Below are 20,192 nucleotides of genomic sequence, written 5' to 3' on the forward strand. Positions count from 1 at the left end.
GGGAAAAAGGCTATGGTAACTTAAGTGCTAATGGTTGCCATGTTGTTATATTATTATGATTCTGATTCTGATTATTATTATTCAGGTGTATGCAGTGGCTGGGGTGATCCTCACTACATCACCTTTGATGGAGTTTACTACACCTTCGTGCAAAATTGTACATACGTCTTGGTGAAGGAGATCACACCGAAACATGACAACATTAGCATTCTTGTTGATAATGCCTATTGTGATTCAAAAGATGAACTTTCGTGTCCTCGGTCTATCATTATTAACTACAAGTCTTCAGAAGTAATTTTAACCCGTGAAAATGTTGATGGTGTGGAAGCCAATAAGGTAAAAACTATGCAAAATGTTGAAAGCACTTCTGTTAAGTTGCAGTTAGGGAAGACAGGGGGACCTTTGACTTGCTCTATGGTAGAAATCTCTACCAGTCTTAGTTCCTAATCATTGCACTTAATTGCTTTTACTTTCTGTGCTTTTGATGTTTAAAATCACTGTGATTAGAAAAAATCTTGAAAAAGTCCTGAAATGTGAAAAAACATCAACATGCATTAAAACTTGAATAATCAAATCGATATAAAAACATTTTAAATGTTTCATTCTTGAAAAACAAAAGAATGAAATAAGTGGTGGCTTATATCCCTTCTATTTTATGTCCCATTTGGAATACTGTAATGTGCTTTACATGCGGCTGTTTTGAAAAGCGTTCTGAAATTTCAGTTGGCCCACAACGCTGCAGCCAGCTAAAGGAAACCCTTTTCACTGCAGATTCTTTGGTTACTGAACCATTTGGGGGCACAATCTGAAATTGTATTATAACTTACAAAGCCACAGATAATGTAGCATTCCTCCCATCCCTATCTAAATGACCACATTTTTTTCTATAAGCTTCACCTGAGCTTTTCAAGCAGGATGAGAGAAATGCAGAACATGGGCTGACTGTGGCCCCTCAAGGGTGCTTTTGAGGGACCACAATCCCATACCCCACAAAAGTTATTTAATAGTATTCTTTTCTTTATTTTTGTCCCGCATTTCTCCTGAAAAGGGACTTGGGGCAGCTAGCAAGAAATATAAAACAATGCTACATAAAAACAATGTAAATACATTAAAGTATAAATATAAAAAATTTAAACAATTAAATCTTTTATATTATTAAATGTTAACATAATAAAATGTATTAACATTTTATTACACCCCCTCACCAAATCACACTTTTAAAGGCCCTTTCCTCATCCATTTACAAATGCCTGATGGGAGAGAAATGTTTTTATTTACCAACAAAATTCAAGCAGGGACATCCTAACCTCTTTAGGGAAGAAGTTGCAGATTCTGGGAGCAGGCACTGAGAAGGCCCTCTCCTTGTTCCTACCAATCTATTAAGAAGCATAGAGACAGAATGGTGCCATGTTTTTAGAGTCCTCTGGGCTGCTTTAGCCTCAGAAGAAGCCTTTTTATATCACCCAGGAGGTGAGGCTGAAGTTGAATGGTGACACTTTCAGATAAGAGCCAACCAAAATTTATAGGACAGGGTTGACTTCTGTTTTGCTTCCTGGTTTAAAAATGTCCTCTCTTAAATCTAAAACAGCCAAGAGGGATTGAAATGTGACAAAAGTGACTACTTCCTAGATGGCAAGAGGACATTTAAGTTATTTTAAAAAGTGGAGAGCATGGAAGAAGGTTATGACATTAAATCTGATGTGAAACCTGTGTTACTTCTTGACCTTTAGCAATTGTCCATCTGGATTCTCCCTTCTCTCTGTTCTGGATCTATCACAGATATACTGAGGGAAAGAAAAGCAACCACCTTTTTGGTAGCTACACCTCCAATTTTGAACACCTTGCAAAAGCAGGGCAGCTTTGGATGCATGCATGTACATGTACATATATAATTTTTTTCCATATAAGTCATTTTCACTTAAGCTGGCCTGATTCTGAAATAATTTTAACCTGGTAGATGCCCATCTTCCTATCTTTTCTATCTGCTTTTAACTAAGAGAATTTTAAGGATCACTTATTTATTTTATTCTTATATTATATGTAGTTTATTTTTAATCCTTTTTGGTACCATTTCAGTGGAAAGGTGGGATATTCATATAATAGATGGCAATAAAGTAAATGCATAACAGAAAATACTAAATATATAGAAATTGTCTTTTTTAGAAGTATGCACTTTTGATTTTTAAAAAATCATTCTTGTAAAATTAATCTTGTACACAGATTTACTTCAACGGCAAGGCTGTCAGCCCAGGTTACCATCATGATGACATTTATATCTCCTCAAATGGCATCAATATGGTGGCTGAGATGCCTAAGATTGGGTCACAAGTCTCCTTCAGTGGCCTTATTTTCTTCATCAAGCTTCCACCCAGTTTTGTCAACAATACTGAAGGACAATGCGGTAAGAGATTTGGTTTAATCCTTTCAAACAAACATGGCTCATTCTTTGCAACCAATTATCATTTTGAAACTGAGCCAAACATTATTTTACACCACTCTACAAGTCTGAGTACAGCAATACACTTGATTTAGAAAATAACCAGGACTGTATCTGGTTAGTACTTCACTGGATGACCACAAGAGAATAGCCCTTACCTTTATATAGGGTTAGGAAAGACTCCTATGTGAAATCCTAGGGAGTCCTTGCTTCTCTGAGTTGTCAAAGGAAAATGGACTAATTATTTTGTCCTGTTTTTAAAAATGCCCATTAATGGTGTTCTTCTTCCTTATGTCTCTAAACTATAGGCATTTTAAAACCATTTCACAGATACTAGATATTTTAGGCATTAAAGGAAAAACTGAAAAGCAAAGAGGAGGGTCAAAGGGGCCGGGCTGTGGCGCAGGCTGTTGAGCAGCTGCAATAAATCACTCAGACCATGAGGTCAAGAGTTCGAGGCCAGCCCGTGGCGGGGTGAGCACCCGTCAATTAAAATTTTTAAAAAATAGCCCCTGCTCATTGCTGACCTAGCATCCCGAAAGATAGTTGCATCTATCAAGTAGGAAATAAGGTACCACTTATTAAAAAAGTGGGGAGGCAAGGTTAACTAATTTACGACCTGGAATGAGGAAGTGCCGTCAGAGTGGATGATGAAGCAGCTGCTCCCCCCTGTGGCCAGAATCGAACATCCCCTCAGGAGAAAGTTAACTTGCCTCTGAGTCTGTCTGTCTCGGTCTCTGTTTGATGTGTTTATGGGCATTGAATGTTTAACCTATGTGTGTATAATGTGATCCGCCCTGAGTCCCCTTCGGAGTGAGAAGGGCGGAATATAAATACTGTAAATAAATAAATAAAATAAATCTGATATAATAATAATATTAACAACAACAACAACAAAAACTTTATTCTTGTACCCCGCCTCCATCTCCCTGGGGGGGACATGGGATAGCTTACATAAAAACAATCAAATCACATCTTAAATTAACATATAATCCATAAATTTAAAACAATATAAAACAACATATTTGCATTAAAATATATTTCTTCAAGCAGCATTCAGTGTCATGGCTTAAATCTCTTACTTGCCATTGAATTCCACACTACATTTGAGATTAATATAAATCTCTACATAGTTTGTCATGTATGTAAAGCCTTTTGTCTTCTGCTCTACATTTTGTTCCACTCAGGTACCTGCACAAATGATAAAAAAGATGAATGCCGCTTACCAAATGGTGAGATTGCTAGTAGCTGTTCCCACATGGCTCCCTATTGGAGAGTTCATGATGAGAAGAAAGAGTACTGTGCTGGACCAATACCAACACCAGCACCAACAGAGACTCCCACCCCCTGTCCACCTAACGAGCTTTGCAAGATCATTTTGCATGAGTAAGACAAAATCTACTTTTTATTTTATTTCTTGCAGTGTTGGTGGTAGTGGTAATATCTTTTGGAATTGCAAGAGAACATTTCACATTTTAAAAATAAAATTATTAATCCTAGACTGTGGGTTTAAGTGGGATTTTTAAAATACAAAAAAAATCCTTAAGGACTATGAGCCTCAGGCCTGTACAAATATAGGTCTGAGGGTGGATCTATACTGCTATATAATACAGGTTGAATCTGCATTATATGGTCAGGGTAGAACCATATATTGCAGTTACCTGCATTGAACTGCATTATATCAGTCCACAATGATCACATAATGCATATTCACTGTATTCTATAGCAGTGTAGATCCACTCTTAATTTATCCTGCCAATACAAGGAGATCCATATTGCAATCATGTGTACCTTTTCTTGGGGCAAGATCTACTAGTGAAGCTTGCTTTTGAGCAGGGAATGAATGTACTACATAAAAGAGTGGTTATATAAAAGATACTTCTGTTCAAAATCTGAACATTCTTACTTGTAGTGCTGAAGGATTTCATCCTCTCGCTCCCGCCATCGTCTCAAAAGCGTCTGGTGGGGACAAGGGAAAGGGCTTTTTCGGTTGTGGCTCTGGAACTTCCTTTCGAAAGAGATCAGACTAGACCCACACTGACCTCCTTCAGGAAAGATCTAAAAACCTGGTTTTTTCAAACCATTTTTGACTAAGAAGATCATTAGAGTGAGCCTTTACTGTTATTCATATTCCAGCACCTTGCACTTTATTGCTGTTCCATGCTATTAGAAATCCTAATACATTGCACTATGTTTTAACCTTATCCTTTGCCCTCTAGTCTAAAGACTGAAGGACCAACTATATCACTCTGGGTTATTGGGTAAATTTTAAATTGTTGTTGCTGTACGTTATACTTTGATGTATTTATTGTTGTGCTTGGACTTGTTTTTACTGTTGTATTTATCACACTGCCAGGCCTGGTCCCCATGTAAGCTGCCCGAGTCCCTTCAGGGAGATGGGGCAGGATATAAAAATAAATTGTTGTTGTTGTTGTTATTGTATGACACAGCAAACAAGATAGATATGCTGGATTTCATATCACAAAATCACAAGTCGAACACTTCCCAAGTGTCTAGGACTGTGTGATGTATTTTCGGATGATGCGCGCAGATCCCAGCAGGGTGGCCTTTTGCAGTTGGCAGATCGTAATTTTGTCAATGTCTATTGTTTCCAAATGCTGGCTGAGATCTTTTGGCACGGCACCCAGTGTGCCGATCACCACTGGGACCACCTGCACTGGTTTCTGCCAGAGTCTTTGAAGTTCAATCTTGAGGTCCTGATAGTGGCTGAGTTTTTCCTGTTGTCAATGCGACTGTCACCTGGGATGGCAACATCAATGATCCAAACCTTTTTCTTTTCCACAACTGTGATGTCTGGTGTGTTGTGTTCCAGAACTTTGTCAGTCTGGATTCGGAAGTCCCACAGTGCTCATTCTCCAATACTTTTGCAGGTTTGTGATCCCACCAGTTCTTTGCTGCTGGGAGGTCGTACTTGAGGCATAAGTTTCAATGAATCATTTGGGCCACATAGTTGTGCCTCTGTTTGTAGTCTGTCTGTGCGATTTTCTTACAGCAGCTGAGGATATGATCAATGGTTTCGTCGGTTTCCTTGCACAGTCTGCATTTTGGGTCATCAGCTGATTTTTCGATCTTGGCCTTAATTTAATTTGTTCTGATGGCTTGCTCCTGGGCTGCAAGGATCAGGCCTTCTGTCTCCTCCTTCAGGGTTCCATTTGTGAGCCAGAGCCATGTCTTCTCCTTATCAGCTTTTCCTTCAATTTTGTCAAGGAACTTTCCATGCAATGTTTTGTTGTGCCAGCTGACAGCTCTAGTTTGTGGTGCAGTTTTCTTGTACTGGTTTTTTGTCTGCTGTGCTTTGAGGAGTTTCTGATTTTTGACTTCAATCAAAGCAGGTTCTTCATTTTGCTTTACATATTCTGCCAGGGCATGTTCTTCTTCTTTGACTGCTTGTTTTACTTGTAAGAGTCCTCTGCCCCCTGATCTTCTAGGCAGATATAGCCGGTCAACATCACTGCAAGGGTGCAGTGAATGATGAATGGTCATGAGTTTTCTGGTTTTTCTGTCCAAATTGTCCAGTTCTGCCTGTGTCCAATTTATAATGCCAGCAGTATATCTTATGACAGGTATGGCCCAGGTGTTTATGGCCTTGATGGTGTTGCCTCCATTCAGCTTGCTTCTGAGAATTTTTCTGACCCTTTGTATGTATTCTTTGCTGACCACAGTCTTCACATGCTCATGCTTGATGTTGTCCAGCTGTAATATGCCCAGATATTTATAGGCCTCTGGCTGGTGACACTTTATTGTTTGGCCATTAGGCATATTTATGCCCTCACTTTCAATGATTTTTCCCTTCTTCAATGCCACTGTTGAACATTTGTCCAAACCAAACTCCATGCTGATATCAGTGCTAAAAATTCGGACAGTGTTAGTCAGAGACTGGATTTCAGTTTGCGTTTTCCCATATAGCTTCAGGTCATCCATATACATCAGATGCGAAATTTTGTGAGAATTTTTAGATGTTTGTTAGCCGAGGTTTGTTTTTTGTAAGATTGTTGACAGAGGGATCATGGCAATAATGAAAAGCAGAAGGGACAATGAGTCTCCCTGGAAAATTCCTCTTCTGATGTTGACAAGTCCATAGCTTTCATTTCCAACAAACAATTCAGTTTTCCAGTGCTCCATCATGTTTTCAATAAAGGTGTCAACGTTTTTACTAATCCCGATGGCGTCCAGGCACTTGATGAACCAGCTGTGTGGGAGTGAGTCAAAGGCCTTTTTGTAGTCAATCCATGTCATATAAAGATTAGCTTTTCAGCTTTTACAGTTCTCCAGAATCATTTTGTCAATCAATAACTGGTCTTTTGTGCCCCTGCTTTTCCGTTTGTTTCCTTTCTGTTCATCTGGCAAGATTTTTTTTCTTCAAGATAGTCTTGAATTCTGTCAGCTATGATGCCAGTCAGTAGTTTAAACATAGTGGGCAGACACGTTATTGGCCTGTAGTTTCCTGGTGCTGCTCCTTTTGCTGGATCCTTTTGTATCAGGTATGTTCTTCCAGTTGTTAGCCATTCACTGATACTTCCTTTCTGCAGCATCTCATTGAATTGTTGGGCCATTTTTCCATGTAAACTAATCAGATGTTTGAGCCAAAATCCATGAAGTTGATCACTACCAGGCGATATCCAGTTCTTGGCTTTTTGCACTCGTTTGCTGATCATTTCAGTTGTTATTTCCATCTGTTCCAGTTTGTTCTGTGAGAATTTTCCTTCAAACTCCTTTATCCACCCAGCATTTTTGTTGTAGTTCTTATTATTTTCCCAAAATTCTTTCCAGAACTTTGTGGTTGCAGTTTTCTCTGGCTTTATGGTTACTGTGTCTGTTGTTTAGTTCAGACTCTGGTAGAATCATCTTTGGTCTGATTGAAACAGTTGATTTTGTCTGTACTGGATGATTCTGGCTTCATATCTTTCAATTTTTCTGGCTGTTGCTGTAATTTGTTCTTTTGCGATCTCCAAAGCTTCTTCAATTTTTCTGGTGTTCAGCCAGTACTTTCTGATCCTTTTGGGTTATTATTATTATTATTATTATTATTATTATTATTATTATTATTGGAATGGAGCACATCCAATTTCCTATTTCTTCCAATCACACCCACAACCACAAAACTCAATTCAGAAAATTAAAACACTGCTACATTACAAGTATTAATATTATTCCTACAGTGTCTTGTTAATTAGACAAAAGAGTCCATATTCTACATTGCCTACTTAATTATGTTTCCAGATTTTCATCTATTCCATCTATTTTATCTATTTCAAACAGCTCAGGAATTTCGCCTGAAATGAAAAGAGGACTCTTCCCCTTTTCAATAATGTATTTTCATCCCAAGTTTTTCTGTTCTGTTACAGTGTCTTCTCTGAGTGTCATGACATCATACCCCCTGAATCCTACTACAAAGGTTGCCTCTTTGATGCTTGCCACCAAACAAATACCTCTGTGCAATGTTCTGGATTAGAGATATACGGTTCTCTCTGTGCCTCAAAAGGTGTCTGTGTTGACTGGAGATCAAGTACCAAGGGTGAATGCTGTAAGTACCAGAGTTGGAATCTATACCACTTTTTCTTTACAAAATATATACACTCAAGACAGAGTCTGCATCTGTTAATTATTTCTAAAAAGCAACAGATATTTCTATTTTAGTAGATGCTAGCTGAATGAATAAATTGGAAGGTGTAAGCAATTCAGCTGTCAGCACATATTAGTGGCAATGTGGCTCACAAGAAGCCTTTCCCAAGACTGATATATTTTTAAGTACACATTCAATGAAGGCTTTGTATAAGTGATATCTACAGTCTAGGCCCGTGGTTCCCAACCTTTTTTTGACCATGTCCCACCTAAGCATCTCTGAAATTTTGTTACCTCCTCCCATGACATATAATTCTTATTATTCAAAAAGCAAATTCCTGTTCATGTGGAGGAAACCTAAAAGGCCATTAATAGACCACGTTATCACACAAGAGCTTTAAAGCAGGCAGCCCCTCATTTCTGCCGCCTGCAGAACTCTGGGAAATGTAGTTCAGGGTGGGGCCTTTTGAATTCTCAGCTATAGAGGTCCTCACCTTCCCAAACTACATTTCTCAGAATTCTGCAGGCAGCAGAAAGGTGGGGCTTCCCACTTTAAAGCCCTGGTGTGATAATATAGTTGATTTAAACAAGCTTTTAAAGAACATGGCATCCGTGAAAGAGAAAAAAACTTAAAGGACAGCTGAAGTAGAAACCACTGAGGAAGAAAACACTATGAAATTGTTAAATAATAATAATAATAATAATAATAATAATAATAATAATAATATGAAGTGATATGGAAAATAGCAAATAAAGCTTCAAAACATATAATAGAAAACTGAACTGTGTCCATGTAAAATAATTTTAATTGAAACTTTTTCTGAAATACTTTGATCATTTTATAATTACTAAGAAATTCAAAATACAATTTGAGCTCACCTCAAGATAAGTAGACAAAAGTGAGTGAGATACTTGTGAGAATAAGTTATTCACTGTCACTGTCAATAACTCATTCTCCAATTGTCCCTCTAAAAACCAAATTGCCCCCCTGTATGTGTGTGGCCCACATTGGGAACCAGGGGTCTAGACCGTTCAAATTACTTAGTTTATTTGGGTATGACATCTTTTAATAACAATTACAGGAATATGTCGCTAGGCTTCTACATTTATTGTGTCATAAAAGCTATAAAGACAAGGTAGCCATCTTGGCTATAAGAAAAATTCCAACATATTAGTAGAATATTGTTATTAAGACAATGAAAAGGTAACAAAACTGCACTATGGAAAATTTAGCTGTGGCAATAGGACACTATACAAGAGGAAAAAGAATGAATACTACATGAAGCTAGGGATTTATTCATCACAATGTAATCCCTTTCAGCCACTAGGGTAAATCTACTCACTTTAGCTTCTAGCTACTTTTTCACCCTAACCCAGAATCTAAAATTATTCTGTTTGCCAATATGACCCTAGTTTATCTTTATTTTATACTGAAAAACTTCACATCACTTCATAAGGCTCTTTTGAATGCTGCCCCTTATTCTTTTACACCTCAAGACAATATCCTCCTCCCCACCCCCTGCCTATCTTTTGGAGCATCTTACTTGATTTAGAGTTTTGGAAATTTTGAAAGCTCGCATCTCTCTTTAGGGGTTCAAAGAAGCCAACTTCAGCTTAATATTGTCAACCGAAGCACAATGAAGTATATTGAACAACAGTACAACTATATCTATGCCTCAAAAGCTTCGTGCATCCAATAAGATACCAGTGCGGAACTTGATTGCAGGGCTCTTCTCCTTGTGCATCTCAGTAGTATTGCAACAATTGTATGCAAATCTTAAATCCCTAAATAAAAAAAATGTAAAATAGAAACAAATGCATCATAGAAATTCCACTACAAATATTTGACCTTTTTGTTACCTGATAAATATACAACAGAAAAAGTGAAAAGGGCCTACTCCTTAAGTCCTAACAACCATAGTTCCTGCTACAACTCTCCCTCCTTTACTGAACTCAGCCAGCAAATCCAGCTTCTTCTTCAGGGTTTCCCTATCCATTGAGCCACAGTAATACACATAAGGGTTACAATTGCACATATTTTATGTCCCTTTAGTTTGCCTAACAAAAGGATGACGTGAATATGGATAATAACAAAATACTATGTGTAAAGAAACATGTGAAGGGATCTTGTAGCACCTTTGAGACTAACAGCAAGAAAGAAATTGGTAACGTAAACTTGATAGACTTCACACATGAAGTTGACTTAAATCTACAAAAGCTGTGCTGCCATTTTCTTTCTCTTTATTATTCCCTAAGGGTGCTGCAAGATCCCTGATCCAGACTAACACATCTAAGTATTTGATTTTTAAAAGATTTGTCATCCATCATTTTTCTTGTCACGGTCACTGGACAAATTTGAATTGCTGTAACTGCCTATTTTTGTTTTTGTTTTGTTTTTTATGTTATTCTGCCTCACTTATTATAATAATAAATTTAAATGCCTGTGCACATACAGAGAAGCTCTTTTCATATACTTAATCATATAGCCAGAAACAGGAGGAAAAGCAAAGCAAGGACATGCAGAAGAGAACAGCATTTGTTATGTGTAAAGACTTCATCATTGTCTTACATTGTTTCATTTGTTTTTAACCTTTACAGCATACAACTGCCCTGCAGGCAAAATATATGACCCATGTGGCCCTCTCAACCCTCTTACATGTGATAAGAGGTAAGAAAATATCAGAAAGAAATGTTCTTCAAAAGTAATTAGCAGTGTGGTGTTGATTGTATGCTGGATTTCAACTGGGGAGACATGAGTGAAAATCCCTTATCTTCTGTAAAAATCTAGTGTCTAGTTTCAGATGTTATCATCTCTCATTGAGTCTGCCTCATTTCTTTCACAGGCTTACTGTGAAAGTAAAATAGATGACTGAGAATTTGGACTATATGAAACACTTTATGGAAGTGCCGTGAAGATATAATTGGTTTATAATTTGGGGATGATTATCTGAATAGTGTTAGTATGGGATATCAATCTATCTATCTATCTATCTATCTATCTATCTATCTATCTATCTATCTATCTATCTGTCTGTCTGTCTATCTAACTATCTTACAGTTCTACAAAATATCATTGTATTATACATAACAGCCTTAACAGTTGTCCATTTATTCTTTATTTCATTTATTTTAGCTTCTTGAGTATCATCCCATTATGCTTGTTATAATTTGAAATTGGACTTGATCATATAGATAGCTATTGCAGTTTCCCATTGTCCTTTTTTTCTCATCTTTCCACCCCCATGCAATTACTGCTTGTCCTGCCCAAACCATACTTTTGAACAATTTTTGTTCTTTTGTTTTAATTCTGATATGACCCATTGTTGCCATTAATAGAATATCTAAATCTACCTGTAAAGGAACTTTGAATATTTTTTTTCATTGTTTCTGTACTCTTTTTCCAGAAGGGAATTAATTACCTTTAGGCAATTCCAATAGATTGCCAACCTGTGTGTGTGTGTTTATTTCTTCAACCTTTCATTCGGATGGCAAATAGATTTATGTTGTAAAGGTGTTTTTCTATAAGTCTAACCCATGCTTAATTTTCATTGCAGTGCTCTTCATCATAATGGCAGTGGAATCACTGAAGGGTGCTTCTGTCCTGAAGGAACCCAACTCTATAATGAACATAGTGATACCTGTGTTAGTGAATGTGGTATGTATCCTTAATTTCAGGATAGAATGGATACATATTGTGAGTGGCAGCTGGTAGCTTCAAGGTAATGCTCCTGAAAGGAGCTATCCAAGATTCTGAAATATTTTGGGCATAAGGTTCAGCACCTTGAACAATCATTTAAAGTTTAAAATAAAACCCACAGTATACTACCCACCCTCCTGACATGGGAATCACCAGCCACTTCCATGTATTCTTAGGAACAAGTGGGTACAATAATCAGTTGTGATTTTAAATATGGCACATTATTTGTCTGAAAGTTTTGAATGCTTCTGAATATATGAAGAACGTTATTTCTATAGGATTGAATACCCACCTACCCTCTAATTAATAATATATTACCAAGATTAACAAATATCACATTTTGCATGCTGGAATCAGGGGCTTCAGTTTCAACCCCTGCAACATCGAGTCATTAACAAGCCACCTCGAGTCCCTTTAGGGATAGGGGGTGGGGTATAAATACAGGTTATTATTATTAACAACATTAACAACCATTTCCTTTCCTAGTTCAGATTCATTTACACCCAGCATCTTTGTCCTTGCATTTGTTTTAGAAGAAAAAAAGCAAGTGTGTTAGATTTAAGAGCTCTCCTTCTAAGATACCATAATTAGTTCCAGGGCTGTCTAACAGCATCATCCTGAAATCATTCTTCCTTATATTTTCACCAGGTTGTATAGGTCCAGATGGGCAGCCCAAGGCAGTAAGTATCAACACAATTATACTTTGAGAACTATTGATGGGTGAATTTGGGATATTAGAATCTTCTTGGAAAAGATGCATTTTTAAGAATAATAGTGTTTGTGACTTCGAGCAATTGGAAAAGTTTCTGCCATAATGCAAAAAAAAAAAAAAAAAGCCCTCAGCAGCAGCAGAATCCACAATTGCAGTGCCCATCTTGCACTGAAATGAGAGTTATTTGACTACACTTTAGCTGTTGATAAGGATAATATTTACCTGGATGCACAGAAATGGAAGGCAATTGTATTTTGTGCAAAATGTGTCCTTTTGAACAAAAATGTATATTGTGCAAAAAAAATCATATTATGCAAAAAGAAAGATTGCATGGCATGCAAAGAGCAACATTTTCCATGGCAAAATAGTATTTGTAGTGTAACCCACATATTACTTGAAAATTTCATGAAAAAGTCCAGAAATACAAAATGTGCAGAAACTCAGATACAATCCAGGAAAGAGAAAAATCTTGAAATGTTTCATTATTGCATATGAGAATAATGTAGATGAATAATTTCATCCCTACTGTTGATGGAACTCTCTTTTGCATAACCTTGGACTTCACTAGTGAGAGATAACTGAGAGTAATATTATTTTTAATACCCCTTTCCACAGCCTGGATCAACTTGGATCAGTAACTGCCAGGAGTGTACTTGTGAGAAATATTCTCGTAGGGTGAGATGTAAACCAAAGGCTTGTGAAGCGTCACCTACTCCAGTGCACTGTCAGTTGGAAGGTTTTATTCCCGTCCAAGTGATGACACCTGAAGATAAATGCTGTCCCGAGACACAATGTGGTAAGCATTGTTTTTGGTGTGATTGAAACAAAAAGAAATATTGGGTTGAATCCAGATTTAGATTTCTGCATGTGGACTAAGGAAAGGGGATTTTACTGCTTCTTCCTCTGCTATGACAGTCCCTCAAAATTCCTGTTGAAACTGATGAGGTCTGATCACAGTAAAAGTAGAGATTCCTCAGAATGTGGGAAGAAACATCTTCCATAAGCCGAACCTTCTGCAGACTGAAAAAGCTTTTCTTTCCATTGAAGGAAGATTTTAGACTCAGTCTGTATTGTGACTGACAATACAACAGTCAGATGGACTCATTCAGGTGGACCAGCATAACATCCAACCATTATAGAGCTTACTGGGAGATAATCTCATTTCCTATGAGAATAGCAGAGTTCACAAATTTCCCATGACTGTTTGGCCTCCTTATGACATCTGTAGTACTGGATTTTCTGTTTTCCACTAGTTTTCCTTTGTTGTTCCACAGTTTCGAGAATTTTAAAGTAGTTAGTGTCTGTGGAGAAAGTACCTCCTTGTTTGCAATTTCACTGCTTTAAGCTTTGCCATGGACTCACACATTGTTTCACTCTAAGATGGAGTGTAGCACATTGTTTAAGTATCTGACTTACCATTCAACTATGAGAGAGTGCCAGACCAATCACTTAAAACAGACTGTGGGCCCTTTCTTCTGTTTTAGACCATTCGTTGAATTGATTTATCACTGAAGCATTTTTTTTTAATCTCAGCAGTTATACATTACTCTGAGTACCAATATAAACCCCTAAGTACTGTGGGAACTCTGCCCAGTTCCAGCTCAGAGAATGGCCTGTTATAAATAGCTTAAACAAAACTTTCCAAAATGGGGCATTTTCAATTTGGGACATTCCCATTAAATTACATCACCACAGACACTTGTTTGGCTGAAGCTGTGTCCTTTAAATCATTACAACAAGGTTTTGATCTATCCATGTAACAACCATGGTGTTAGCTGTCATAAGTAAGAATATTGAATGAACTCCCTAAATAATCTAGTTTAATATGGAAAACATCCTAAATTTAACTTCTGTCACCCTTTGTTCCACCCCCTTCTTTTGTCTTACATTATATAGTGTGCAACACATCGTACTGTACAGAAACCATCAAGTCCTGTCCAGTTGGATATACACTGAAACAACAAAATCTGCCAGGAGACTGCTGTATTCATACCACTTGTGGTAAGGACTGAAATATGATAACCTGAAATTTCATATTTTTTTTTTCAACCTTCCTTCCTTCCTTCCTTGCGCAGCAAGGGGAGAATAAAGAGAAACTGAGATATGCATTATAGACATTTCAATGACCATTTTGTCTCAGGATCTTCAGAACAAATGGAACATTTGATATGTTGGAAATGCCATTTCTGATGTTGGCCTGCAAGCAAATTATAATTTTCAAAAGGTTTTCTTTGGAAGAGGAAGGGTTTTTTTAAATAAGTAGATTTCTTTCTTTTGTGTACATTTATATTGTGTGGTTTGCCAAAATTCTCAATGGAAATGGCTGACCCTCAAGAAACACGCTCGCTGAATGTGTTCCTGATGTCAGCAAGATTACCAATAGTACATAATTACATATTTTCTGATCCATTTTTAGTTGGATTCACCATAACTCTCATGTACACCAGTTCTGCTTTAACTTACAGTTTTTGAAAATACAATATGCTCCCAAATTTGCATTTAGCAATCTTTAATTAAATATATCTTGACAATTCCCTCCTCAAAACAAATTTAAAACAAAATTTCTCTCAAAATAGCTAATATACCATTGTGAGTGTTGCAACATTCAATAATGTGTGAAATGTATTAGTTGATTGAATTCTGTTTTGCATTTTAGTTTGAGAAAGGATGTTTGGACACATTGACATACCATATCAAACTATCAGTAACCACCGTAAGGTTTTTGCCTTGTATAATTTTCACAAGTATTCTCAATGCAAAGTCACTCTGCTTCTCTCTCTTTTATTAAAAAGTAGAATCATAGAGTTGGAAGAGACCACATGGGCCATCAAGTCCAACTCCCTGCACAATCAAAGCACCCCTGACAGATGGACATCTAGTTCCATCTTAAAAGCCTTCAGAAGAGAAGCCTCCATCACACTCTGAAGCAGAGAGTTCCACTGCTGAACAGCTCTTACAGTCAGGAAGTTCTTCCTGATGTTCAGGTGGAATCTCCTCTCCTGTAATTTGAATCCATTGTTCCGAGTCCTAGTCTTCAGTGCAGCAGAAAACAAGCCTGTTCCCTCTCCTTAGGACACCCTTTAGCATATTTATACATGACATATTTATACATGACTATCATGTCTCCTCTTAACTTTATCTTCTGCAGGCTAAGCATACCAAATTCTTTAAGACAGTCTTCATAGGGCATGGTCTCCAGATCTTTAATCATTTTAGTCACCCTCCTCTGGACACTTTCCAGCTTGTCAATATCTCTTTTAAACTCTTGTGCCCAGAACTGGACACAGTATTCCAGGTGAGATCTAACCAAAGCAGAATAGAGAGGCACCATGACAACCCTCGATCTAGACACTATCCTCCTTTTGATGTAGCCCAAAATCCCATTGGCTTTTTTAGCTGTAGCATCATGTTGTTGGCTCCTGTTCAAATTGTTGTCCACAAATACTCCAAGATCTCTATCACATATACTGTCATGTGCATTTCAATTTTGTATGCCTAAGGGAAATATCCTGCATTTCTCCTTGTTTTAATTCATTTTGTTCATTTTGGCCCAACTCTCTGATCTATTAAGGTTGTTTTGAATTTTGATTCCCTCTTCTGGAGTATCAGCTATCTCTCCCAATTTGATGTCATCTGCAAACTTGATAAGCACATCCTCTAAAGCAGTGTTTCTCAAATTGTACTCCCCCAGATGTTCTGGACTTCAATTCCCACAATTTGTAACAGCTGGTAAGCTGGCTAGGGTTTCTGGGAGCTGAAGTCCAAAACACCTGGAGGAGCAGAGCTTGAAAAACACTGCTCTAAACCTTCATCCAAGTCATTAATAAAGAAATAAAAATCTTTATCCAGTTAGATTCATCAAAAAGATAAATCTACTAAGTCTTATGCCCTGAGTAAAACACCACACGACCAAAGAACAGCAAAAGTGCATTTGTGTAAAAGTAATTCACAGTTTTTCTCAACAAATGCTTTTCCAAATAAAAATCCTCCTTGGAGTATGCACAGACTATCTTTTGCCATCTTGTTTGTTGAGGAGACTATATTTGAGGCTTTTGTTTCCCCTCATTAGTATAAGTGTCCAGTGCTTCCTTTCTACAAACAAACTAGCAAAAACAAAATAAAAAGGCATAGCAACTTGTGCCCCTACTTTGTTGCTCTTTTGCTTTCTGATTCTGTTATGAACACTGAAGATGTAAATATTAACCCTAATATACCTTTCTGTATCACAGTGAAACTACCAGGCTGTGTTGTTGATGGCAACCTCTACCAAGTAAGTCTATTCCATAATGATGAATGCTAAGAATACTATTATTATTATTATTATTATTATTATTATTATTATTATTATTATTATTATACCCATTTTTTATTTTTATACCATCTCCCCAGAGGGACTCAGGGCGGCTCACAGATATAAAACAAGCATCAGTGGTACTGGCTGACTTTTCAGTGTAGGTTTAAAATGTGTGTGCATCTGTGTTTTGGCAGCATTTCTTTATGCCAGCCTTCAAAAACAGCTTTTGAGAATGGCAATGTTACCCTAAACACTTGATTAAAATGTGCATTGTAAGTTAACTATCAATGCCAAGGTGCTGTTTCCATCTAAGAGTGTAGTGTATTCTCAAAATAGCACTTGTGATTATAGATGGTGCAGCTTTCTATTAGCCAGGTTAACAGTTGATGAAACAACAACAACAAGGATATGGTTTTAAAGCCACTAATCCCTTCCCATACCAAACCAGCAAGTTTAACCTATTCCGCAAAAAACATATTATCCTCTTATAAACGCTGTCCAGAATTCTGTGCTTATAGCTTCATATCCCACAGGATCATGCAATTTTAGTATGTGAATGCAGACAACATCAGCTAGTTTTAAGAATCCTATTCCTGTTATATATTTCATTCCTGCTGCCACCACCTACAAGGCCTACATGTCTTGACAGCAACAGATCCCATTTGCTTTTGGGCTTGAAGTATAATCAGATCTTGGTAGTATTTTGATAAAATGGAGGTGCTATTGGCTATATTTCAGAGGAAGGCAATGAAATCGCCTCTCACTATTCCTTGCCTAAGCAAACACAATTAAATTCATGAGGTCACCATAAGTTAATAGGCAACTTGAGGGCACATTCTGCCACTGAAATGTGTGTAGTCATACTGCCATAGAACCTTAACACGTTTCTGGTTCACCAGTGGTGAAAAGAATGTGAAATTAAGTTAATATGCACAAATGTTTAGTTAATTAATATGAACAGCCAATTTATGCATCAAGTAAGCTACCAGTATGTCTAGCTACATAGCAGAGGTGCTAAGAAATCCCTTTACTAAATTGTGAATATGCAAAATGGGACACCAGTAAGAGTGCCAGTTGTGTATTAATGCCCAGTGCATATCAGCACCAACTTAATGTGCATTGGGACTGATGTGTACTGTCCTTGTTGTTTATCAATCCTGCTGTGTATTAATTCCAATGCACATCTGGCACTTTGTCTGCTTTGCTATAGTACTTTAGCAGTGGTTCTGTACTGGATGTTAATATTACATGACTAATCCTAATTCACACATATGTAAGTCCATTTAAGAAGATTCAAGTGCCTGATAGGATTCTGACCAAAAATTGTTGCTAATTTTTAAAGCAGCCTTCCTTTGAGATTCCACAGGGAGTTGGCTGATACAGAACCTTCACATCTATGTTATTCAAAACTGAGAGACAGAAAATGTGCTGCAAATTTGATTGGCCTAGGGTCCTTTCACACAGCCATATAACCTAGAATATCAAGACAGGTAATCCACAATATCTGCTTTGAACAGGGTTATTTGAGTCCACACTGCTATATATTCCAGTTCACAGCAGATAATGTGGGATTTTATTCAGCTGTTTGGAAGTGGCCATAGTAAACTGCTTCTCTTCCTTTAATGTTTTTGCTGGGGGAAAATACTTTTGTCATTTAAAATTCAAGGGATCACTGGCATTTGAAAAAAATCACTTTCATGGAAATATACCGTTAGAGGATATATGGTGTTCCTGATTTATAGAAACATGTTCTTTCTCTTGTGCCTGTCCTTAGCCTGGAGCAAGGATTCCAGGAGACATATGTGAAAGCTGTACATGCTCTCTAGAAGAAAACCCAGAGACCAAATCAAATGAAGTGGAATGTGTGTCACAAGTGTGTCATACAAGCTGCTCAGTGGTAAGAAACATTTCTGTTATTATTTCCCTGCTTTCCTTCTATTTACCCACCCATGTGTCTAGTTTTTATTTGGGGTAAAATTCTAGACTTTATGGATTTATTTACATTTTTTCTCAATTAGGGTCAAGAATACAAGGAAGTGCCTGGACAATGCTGTGGTAACTGCACTGCAGTGGCTTGTGTCCTGAAACAAGAACCCTATGGATCCCAAGCTATCAAGGTAGCTAATGTGTTTATTGACTTTGCACATGAGTTTTGCTGCCCCACCCCCTCTTTTTCTACCCCACTGTATGGATATCTGTTCTTTTCTTGTAAAACTTATAGGGTTGAACAAACAATCAACTGCCCCATTAGAGTGTGAATGAATCTTTCCCATTATTGAAACTGCTTTCTGAAGCATTAATGAAGATCTTTCCCAGTCTTGCAACCTTCAATTCTTTAATGTCTCTGCTAACCTATTAACTGTGCTCTGCTCTTTCCAAAATAAAAATTTCAATGGGGACAAAAATGCTTCATCCTGACTTCCCCACTTCTAAAAAGACTTCACAAGATTTTTTTTTTTAAATTTAACCTCCACTAACCCAATAAATGGAATCTGGAAATAATTACTGAGTAAGATTTTCAGAGGTGATGTAGAGATGGGGGCAAAATCTTGTCCCACCATAGTTTGAAGCTAATAAACAAACACGTATCATTTGAGGCAAACTTAAATTAGAAAACAAGAAAATAAAGATTACAATGACTTTTATTTATATAATATTTATTTATTTTCATTCATTCAAATATACATACATTGCAAGTGTTTGTTGCATACAGTGCAATAATTTCATCTATTAGTCTTTCATAATCATTTCTCAGACAATATATTTTCAATAAGGGGTCACAGTCTTCTATTTGAATAGTACATATAAAATATTATAAGTTCCAAATTAATATCTGTTTCCTCCCTGCCTTCAGTCTATTAGCTTCCTCTATGTACATTTTTAGATTACTTTTATATTGAAATGTTGGATCATTGGTTGCCATTTATTAACAAAGTTCTCTAAAGGTTCTCCTCTTATGTGTATCGTTATTTTGTCCATCGTCATTATCTCTATAATATATTGTTCCAGTTCTGCTAAGGGAGGTACCTCTGAGGTTTTCCAAAATCTAGCGTATACTATCCGAGCTGCCACTGTCACGTAAAACAAAATTCTTCCGTATTTCCTTTCCAATTCTTCTTCGTGCATGTTCAAAAGGTACATTTGTGGTGTCATTTTAAAATTTGTATATAATATCTTTTCTAGATGTACATGAATCTGTTTCCAATAGCTGTAAGAAGTGTCATATGAACAATGAAAGTTTATAATGAAGGGTGTTCTCTATTGATATTTGCTTATGGTAATTCTATAGAACGAAATGGAACATATGTGGTATAACTGTGAACACAGGAAACTTTGGTGATAAGAATATGCACCTATATATAATTAAGAAACCATTTTATACCAATCTGTCATGGCAACACATCAAAAAGGTGTGCCTTTTTCATGGTAATGGTAATATTTGCAACTTTCCACAGCCTGGCACCCTCCA

The 20,192-nt window shown here is 37.0% G+C and overlaps 1 protein-coding gene across 2 annotated transcripts in view; it reads left to right on the top strand.

The window, feature by feature from the left end:
• The window catches only part of LOC100563122 (mucin-5AC), a 79,058-nt gene that overhangs the window by 50,551 nt on the left and 8,315 nt on the right, over positions 1–20,192 (top strand). For both annotated transcript variants that reach the window (XM_062967607.1, XM_062967608.1), the window contains exons 34-45: positions 86–336; positions 2,221–2,401; positions 3,625–3,823; positions 7,804–7,982; positions 10,619–10,688; positions 11,575–11,675; positions 12,366–12,397; positions 13,045–13,225; positions 14,326–14,430; positions 16,659–16,699; positions 18,498–18,620; positions 18,742–18,840. In XM_062967607.1, coding sequence (XP_062823677.1) covers positions 86–336; positions 2,221–2,401; positions 3,625–3,823; positions 7,804–7,982; positions 10,619–10,688; positions 11,575–11,675; positions 12,366–12,397; positions 13,045–13,225; positions 14,326–14,430; positions 16,659–16,699; positions 18,498–18,620; positions 18,742–18,840 — 1,562 coding nt within the window. The remainder of the gene's footprint in view (positions 1–85; positions 337–2,220; positions 2,402–3,624; positions 3,824–7,803; positions 7,983–10,618; positions 10,689–11,574; positions 11,676–12,365; positions 12,398–13,044; positions 13,226–14,325; positions 14,431–16,658; positions 16,700–18,497; positions 18,621–18,741; positions 18,841–20,192) is intronic.

This window comes from Anolis carolinensis, chromosome 1 (genome assembly GCF_035594765.1).
Source record: "Anolis carolinensis isolate JA03-04 chromosome 1, rAnoCar3.1.pri, whole genome shotgun sequence".
Taxonomy (NCBI): Eukaryota; Metazoa; Chordata; class Lepidosauria; order Squamata; family Dactyloidae; genus Anolis; species Anolis carolinensis.